This window comes from Kryptolebias marmoratus, linkage group LG16 (genome assembly GCF_001649575.2).
Source record: "Kryptolebias marmoratus isolate JLee-2015 linkage group LG16, ASM164957v2, whole genome shotgun sequence".
NCBI classification, from domain to species: Eukaryota; Metazoa; Chordata; class Actinopteri; order Cyprinodontiformes; family Rivulidae; genus Kryptolebias; species Kryptolebias marmoratus.
In genome coordinates this window covers 6,448,854-6,457,279 of record NC_051445.1, presented here as the reverse complement: position 1 = coordinate 6,457,279, position 8,426 = coordinate 6,448,854, and the positions used below count along the sequence as shown (strand labels likewise).

Sequence of the window (8,426 nt, the reverse complement as noted above, 5' to 3'; positions counted from 1 at the left end):
TAAATGTGTTGATGCACAGCCCTGTGATGGACTGTTGAGCTGTCCAGGGTGTACCTCACATCTTTACAAGTCACTGCTGGGACACGTAGCAGCTCCCCACTCTGAGCAGAATAAAGTCAACCAGAAAATGTGTAAATGACATACAGTATAAATCTGCTAATATTAAAAGATCACTTTAAACTAATGACATTTTAAAAGTGTAAGCTGCAGTATGTTATCCTCTTCCTTGTTGAGTATATCTAGGTAAGGCTTTTATTGTGTTGAATAACTGAATAACCAACACACAATAGGTACTAAACCTGAGATTCATGCAAGGCAACATAATATCTTGGAAAATATCCCATAGATGGAACCATTTCAATGACCAAATATTGGAACCTGACCAGGTAAATGTAGAAACAATACAGTAGTTTTTTTATGATAAAATAAAGGAAATTCACCCTTCAGAGACCCCAAAGTATTTTTAGAACAGTCTATTATATCAATACCAGTTGTAATTAGCAGAACAAAACATCTGGATTTCTGTTTGCTTCAGTTCAGATTTATGTAGGCGTACTACAAATTTTCACTTAATTGGGTTTTATTCATTCCTTGACTGAAAACAGGCACCACTTGGTAAAACTCTGCTGAAATGAACTTTGGACTCTTTTCAGAGTCTGCCTCACCTCTTTATCACACAGTAGACAGCATGTAGACGGTACTTTCATGTTACACAACAGTTTATTATCAACAACATTTATCAGAAGCCACAGTTCAAACCACTTTTAACATTGCCATAGCAATCAATAGACAAACACAAAACTATATTCACATTTTATTGTTGCACACATTTCTTTTGAAATAGTTTTTTTAATATACATTAAACTTACCAACAAACAGAATAAATCAAGTTAAAAATCCACAGCAATGATGAGATCTATTTTACAAACATTTGACAGATAAATATATACATTTGTATTGTACATAGCATCCATATGTAACTGATATCTGTTTCATCATTACTTCACAAGTAAAAAAGATTGAAAATAAAAGATGAAAAATTGTACTGAAGCTTTTAAACACAAAGCTGTTATTAGTGTGGCTGATGTGATACCGTGACCTTATATTTCAATAAGTTTATTATACAAAAGCTTTTTTTCTCTTCTCTGAAATAACGGGAAATGTGAACAACAAAAATAAACTTTTCGGGGGGAAACATTTATACATACATATGCAGTAAATCCACAAAATCTGTACATCACTAATAACACTGAAATATGATGATGAACACATAGGATTAGTTTCTGGTAAATATCAAGTTATCTGATCCTTTCTAATGATTCAAAATAAATATTGTTAATACAATGCAGTGACTGTCAATCTTCACACTGTGAGTAAAGAAATGATCACGCGATCAGTTTTCATATCTAAAATTTAAGGCAAGTATGTTATTTGTATATTTAAGAAGTGAAATGTCTTAAAACATGCTGCCATGGTGACTGCATTCACTTACAATGTGGGGCTGATATTTATGGTGTTTGGTTAAAGAGTAATTTACTTGTAAACCTACCAGACTTCTCATTTTAAAAAATCCAGTAGTGAACCTTTACAAACAAAATACAATAATGCATAATATGTTGCATTTAAGAATGAACTTTACACAAACACCCACATTATATTCTACACAATTGGCAGCACATCTCACAGTGAAGCTATTAAACTTTCCCAGTTCTGGATTCTCCTCAAAGTAACCATTAGTCCTGCTAAATTCTTCTTTATCCGTTTTATGGTGATTAAGAAAGGGGCATGAAAAGAGGTTCACAGAAAGAGTTGCACATTTAATGCTGAAACTATTAGAAAATGGAGACTCAGTTTTGAATTTGTATTCCCCAGTGTCCCAGAGGAATTTGTCCTGAGTTCTCCATACTCACTGTACCTTCATCATCGTCAACCTCCTCATCTATCTTTGGACTAATGGAGGTCCAGATGTCAGTGGATGCAGGTTTTCGTTGAATTTCAGGCATCCAGTTTTGTTTGTAACCCGATTCAATTATGGCATCATTGGATGCTATAGTGTTACATTCTTTATGCAAATCAGGCGCAGCCTTTTGTGAGGCAAAATAAGCGGTGTTGTAGTACAGATTTGTTGGTGTGTTTATGCTGCTGTCATCACACCCTGAATCTGTCCAGTCTGAGCTGTCTGATCGCTGCAGACACATTAACGATGGCGCATCCTGGCAGTCTGTAAGGTCTGATAAGAGGGGTTTCCTCTCTGGGTTCATTTGGGATACAGTGTCACCAGTGGTGTCCTCTGATAGAAATGGAAATGAAGGCAAGACGAGTTGTCCGTTGTTAATCCTTGCTGTGTGCAAAACCAGTGTTTTGGCTGGATTGTTCTCACTGAATCCAGAACCTGAGAATTGTGGTGTTCCAGATAGACTCGGCTTTGGAATCGTTCCACCTTTTCCCCAGTTTCCTTCTTCATCAGAGGTCAAAGGTGAATGACTTATCATGCTGCCGCCACTGGCAGACTGCTGAAACTCTTCATTGGGTTTCATCTGCTCATGAACTGCCACTACCCCGTAGGTTTCAGAGAACTGGACGCTCGTGTCCTTAGAGTGCGGCGATGTTCCTGGTGCAGCTGTTCTCATGGAGGAGTCCATGTTCCATTTGCAGATGTGCCGGGGGGTGTCCTGAGGGGAATAACCTCCAGACCTATGTGGAGGCACATTTGACTTCACCTGGATCAAGCTGTAAACTGTTTCGTCACTTTTAGGGCCAACATATATTTCAGAAATGACGAGATTATTATCTGGATGCTTTAAAATTTCCCAGGTCTTTGAGGTGGATTCCTGTTTTAGAGACAGTGAAGAGAGATCTGTCAGTGTCAACATTTACACAACGAGTAAAGCTAACATACAAAGACAAATAGTGGAAAGCACAATGACCCATTGTACACATTTTTTTCTTCTTTTTTTAACTTTGCTAAAATAACATAACCAGTGTGTCAGTTTTGCTTTTAGTTTGCTGCTTTGAATTGTCAAACTGAACATGTGTAAACTAATGTGCTAGAGGGCATGATATTCCTGTAAGGCAACAGTTCCTGGTTGCAAGGAAGAACTCTGACGTAAGACTGGACTTACCAAAGCCTGTGGCATGCTCTTTAATTTTCCACCCTTCAAATAGTTGCACATACACACAACAGATATTATGACTGCAGCTGACAGAACGGCAAGAGTCACGAGAAGCCATTGTAAAAGCATTCCAGGATTGTCTAGAAGAGAAAAGAACCACTGTCACAGTCATGTCTGGGAAAAGGTGTGGCTGTTAATCAGATACCCGGAGCGGCTTCAAAATTAAAAATGAGCTCATTATGACTCCAATGCTGAGGCATGTTTGTGACATTCTGCTCACAGGGCTGTTTAGTACAACAATTCTGAACGACTCGGTCATTTCTCAGAAGTATTTTCATGCTAACAGGATCTTCAAAAAACACGAGTATTCACAGAAATAAAAAGACAATGATTCTTCCCTTTTTGGAGGAACTACAAATGTTTTTGAATATATTTTGAAAACTGGAAAAAAAGGTGAAGGAATATAAAGTATGTTACATCTTCATGAGCTGACGGTGATAAATCACAGCTACAGCACTATTAGATAATATCTTCATTTCATTTACTCAATTTAATAGTTAATAGTTAAAACTATTAAGCATAAATTAACATTATTACCAGAGATGCATTATTTCTACTACTTACATACATGCTGCCTTTTCAGTAATTTATGTTAAAGTTGTTGATTTCTCAAGTTATACTGAGGGCGATTTTTAAGAAAGATTTAGGTGTTTTGAAAGAAACAGATTTACAGCATATCATTTATTACTAAACGCTGCATTATTTCCAAGCGGCTGCAATCACTCACAAAAATGAGCTCAAACTGATTACCACAAAATGTAGAAAAGCACAACATTTTCAAGTATCTTAATTATCTTCATAGCAGATGTGCCTTCAAAGCTTCCCAGATATTTGAGTGTCACACTGTTGCCTCAAGTGGAATCAGATTTTTGCATTTTAAATTGTAAGGGTGCATCTCTCTGTCAGTTGCTTAAAAGTGCATAGTTACAGGCAATATTGGCATCAAATTCTTATGACGTACAAGTCTTTTTAAAAATCTATAAAGACGTTATAGTCGTCATTTTGCTCACCTGGCAGAGTGACACAAAAAGAGGCGTTCTCACTGTCTGAACGACCCCATTCGTGTGGTTTGTAGACAACATGGCCGCAGTACTCTGTCTGGTTGGACTTTAGTTTGACGTCAAACTGACCAGTTGTGTTTTTAACGACCTGGGGACACAGCAGGATATGGATGATGAGTGATCATTGTAGGCCACTGCAGGTAGCGCTCATTAAATAAACCCAATATTTCAGGGCTGAAAAGGGCAAACACTTTGCTTTAAGTCTTGGAGCAAATGCATAACAGGAAAATACACATTGCCTGCAGATTCTTTTTCTGGTGTTATTTTATAAAGGTTATGCTAATTGTCATCTTTAGTGGAAAAAAATGGAATTCTCTTGTTATTTTATAATTTTAGACGTCAAGAAACATTTTGCTTCTTTAATTTGTAATTTTATTGATGTGTATTTCGTATCATCTATGATTACATTTAAAGAATTACCTGTGCAGCCCATGCCGGATGTGTTATTTTCAAAATGTACTCAGGTACAGTTCTGGAGAAGCCCACTTTGCTGGAATTGATGATGTCTGCAATCGAAACTCCATTTGGTCCTCGTTCCAGGATGACATCGACATGCAGGGCAGACACTGTTGTGCATTTAGACAAAAGTGGTGGACCAAGAACAGCTGTGGATACAGAGAAAGAACAATAGATGAGTGTTGTGATAGAATCCTTCTGGCCTGGAGGAAACAAAACATGAGTGTATTAGTGTGGAGATTCTTACTGTCTCTTAACGGTTTAAACCTGGTGGTGATGCCAACACAGCTACCATTAACCATCACCTTAGCCATGTAGTGAATATAAGGCTTTGATGGGGTTTCTGCAGTCAGGTTACATGACAGACGAGTAATGTTTTGACACTCTCTTTTTATGTGGTATTGGTCTTGATCGTCCCTGTAATGAGTCAGCACAAAACATAGTCATTGTTATTATTAAAATGCATGGAAGTCAGTCTTATTAATGTAATGCTGAGTATAAATTGTGCTATAATAGTTGTTTTAATTACCTAAATATATATACACAATTTGACATTTTATTTATTAATGTGAATCCATTGAATAGAAATATGAATATATTATTGTACATTTCTGTGGTGGAAAATTCTGAAACCAGCCTTTATGCTGCATGCTGTTTTATTTAGCAAAAAACTCTGAGAAACTGGCTTCCTAATTCCACTTGGAGAAGAGCACAAAGGAGGAAGAAACACACAGGTTTAAAAATAAAGGAAGGTAATTTGATATATTTAGCACCAGTAAAGCTAAATCCAAGAAGTCCAGTATCATTTGAAGTCCTTCTCTCATTCTGTCTGAGTTGGCTGTGGTGCATGTGGTTTTTAATTACCAAGACAAATCTTCTAAATCTGGTGTGCTTGTATGTATTTTTGAAAAGGACTCAGTAGAGCGCCATGGATTTTGTTACTTTACTCAAACACTGTTTTCTATTTTTGTCAACACTGTAAGTGCTGTTGTACAAGAAAGGCAGCTGCCTGGGGTATCTGGAAAAACCCAAAAAGTGACATTTCCTGGTGTGCTCTTGGCTTTGAAATTGAAGCTATTCATTTCAGAAATGTAGGCCAGTAAGGTGATTTTTAACAAGCTTTGGTCAACATTGTAGGTCTATTTGCTCGTTGAACGGAGGCTCTTTTCATGAGCTCCACTGATTGCAAGGAATTATCACAACAAACAAACAAAAAGGCATAGTTTATTTTCCTTTAAAATTGAACTATGTGGAGTGATTTATTAGCAGTCAGTTGTTTAGAGTTTAGAAAATCTGGTAAAAGTTATGCAGATTTAGGCTAACACCTCCTCGGAGTAAGGCTCGTTACGCCTCCTTCCAAAGTAACTCAGAACTTTTCCAGTAGTCTGAGCATATGCCAAGTCTGGTATTTTTGCATATTATCACTTTTGCATGGGACAGTAATTTAGATTGTCACTATTTTCTAAACCAATGCAGAAACAGTTCTGTTGGCTTTAATTTTATATATACAAAATTTTACTGTCTGTAATTGTTTTTACGATTAGAACGACAGAAAGGAGTTCTGGCAGGTCTGCGGTAGAATGCAGTTAGAAACTTCAGTGTTCGCCGAAGAACAAGAAAATGACATGGTGTAAAAATAATAATAATTCAACACTGATTTATGCTGGGGTTTTTTAAATAACAGAAAACAGCATTAAGCCAGCCATTAGTCATTATTGAGTAATGGTTGGCTTGATGCTGCTATGATCAGTTTCTGCCTCATTGTTCAGACTTACAGTAGATCTTTCTGATTGCTGTCGACTGCAGGTAAATTACTGACTGCTAAAAACTCCTCCACTCAGCCAAAATCAAAACAACCTAACTATCTCATTACAATTTCTTTACATGTTAGTCCTATGGTTAACATGTTAAGATGGAAGATGTTTCAGCTTGAGATCTCTGCTTGATTGGAATCTCCTGTGGTACCTTTTTAATACTTTTAACATTTTCTTTTTGTGACATCTGTAGATCTGGTGACGATGTGTGAACAGTTTATTCACAGAGAGTCTGAGGCTATCAGCTAAGCAACAATTTTCTGCTTTGATACTTCTGTCCATCTGGAGGACAATGGGAACAATTACAAAAACCATTAATGTTGTCCTGATCTTACCTCAAGTACTGCACACTGTAAAACACTTTTTGTCCAGAAAAAGCAGGCTTCACAGGGTCCCAGTGGAGTACATTGTAAAAGTTTCTGGAGACAAAATACACTCCACCATGCGCCGTTGAAAGGCAGGCTGTTGGGAAGAACCATGAAAAAGAGAGACACTGTCAGCGTGACTTGATTATTGATTTCTTGTTTTTTTTTTCATAAATGTTGTACCGTAATTATTATTATTGTTTGGAAGTACAGAAAAAAAGCTGGCAATACTTGTCTTTTACTCAGGTTACGTCTTAAGTTTTTTGCTTGATGCACCCTCAGTTTCCAGTCATTTTAAAACCTTTCAGGCCTTTTTATTTTTAGCTGCAGGACTGAATGAAACAGCACTCTGGTTTCAGAATTACACGGACCTTATTGTTGGAGTTGGATTTTGCCTGTGCCTATAGCTTAAACTCAAGTGTTCTTTGCTGCATAACTGTGCCTGCTACTTCATACAAGAAAATTGTATTCTCAAGCTTGTTTGCAGGAAAAAGATACAGGATATCATTTCTGTTCGATGTGCTGTACTGTTCAAAATGTCTACCGACGCTGTTTTTATGTCTTTGCATACCAAGCGAGGGGATTACCAGTCCAAAGCACATTAGAATTATTGTTAAATCCTAAGTAGTTCATTTAAAATTGTGGATGAAACTATATTGTACTGGTCTACATCTGTAGCAAATCAAACATTCGCATTCAAGCTTTGTTACTTACCGTAGCAAAACAGGAGCAGGTACATCACGTTTACGGGCCACATCTTTATAAGCTGTAAATATTTTTAAATCTTCTGCCGAGTTTTAGGTTATAAAAATCTAACTCTTTAATCCTCCCAAACAGAATCAAATTCAAAAATGTTTTGAGCTTTCAGAACAACCTTCTTCCTCAGCTAATTAACCTCCTCTGATGTGTTCTGGGAAAGGAGTGGCTTTGCTCAGGTGTGCAGGTGTACTTTGTTACATGTTATCACTTAGTTCCTGTTTTCCTGCTTACAAAAAGTACCGCCCCCATGCATTTTCTGCACCAAATATCAACTTCCCTTTTCCTCCCCCTTTCTCCCTTATTTATCCAGTCTCTACTTCTCTCTGGATGACTCATTTTTTTTCAGTATTTTGTTTTTGTTTGAAAATAATCACACCTTGAAGCCAAAGTGGAAAAGATATACCGAAGAACAGAGTCGTACTCAGTTTCTTAAGGTGTGTTCCTCTGATTCACAGCACGTTTACTCAGTTACAGACAGGCTGGAGCAGAAGATGTTGAAACAAATGACCCTTGTACTTCACCATGTTCGAAACTGATTGTACGTAAAAGCCAGCAGTCATCTGAGTAATAAAACAACTACTAAATAAATCCAATTAAAAGTGAACTAAGCCTTGCTCTCAGTGACAGCCCCCCCTCACCCCCCAAACATTAAAAGTAAAAACGAACACATAGTAGCGGAGAGCAACATTTTAGTTGTACAGTTGAAACTGGTTTAGAACGGACGGACTTTCCAATTTGACGTCAGGTCACATGACACCAAGCATCTGCAAACCAGAACACTTTCCAGCAGGAAATTTC

The 8,426-nt window shown here is 37.2% G+C and overlaps 1 protein-coding gene across 1 annotated transcript; it reads right to left on the bottom strand.

The window, feature by feature from the left end:
* Positions 1 to 801: 801 nt before the first annotated feature.
* Positions 802 to 7,806, bottom strand: ifnlr1 (interferon lambda receptor 1). Its single transcript, XM_017423692.3, has 7 exons — positions 7,584 to 7,806; positions 6,840 to 6,966; positions 4,938 to 5,107; positions 4,655 to 4,839; positions 4,184 to 4,322; positions 3,123 to 3,253; positions 802 to 2,831 (listed from the first exon to the last, which is right to left on the bottom strand). The coding sequence occupies exons 1-7, from the start codon at positions 7,624 to 7,626 to the stop codon at positions 1,848 to 1,850; spliced, it is 1,779 nt and encodes a 592-aa protein (XP_017279181.1). The 5' UTR covers positions 7,627 to 7,806; the 3' UTR covers positions 802 to 1,847.
* Between the last annotated feature and the right edge of the window lie 620 nt (positions 7,807 to 8,426).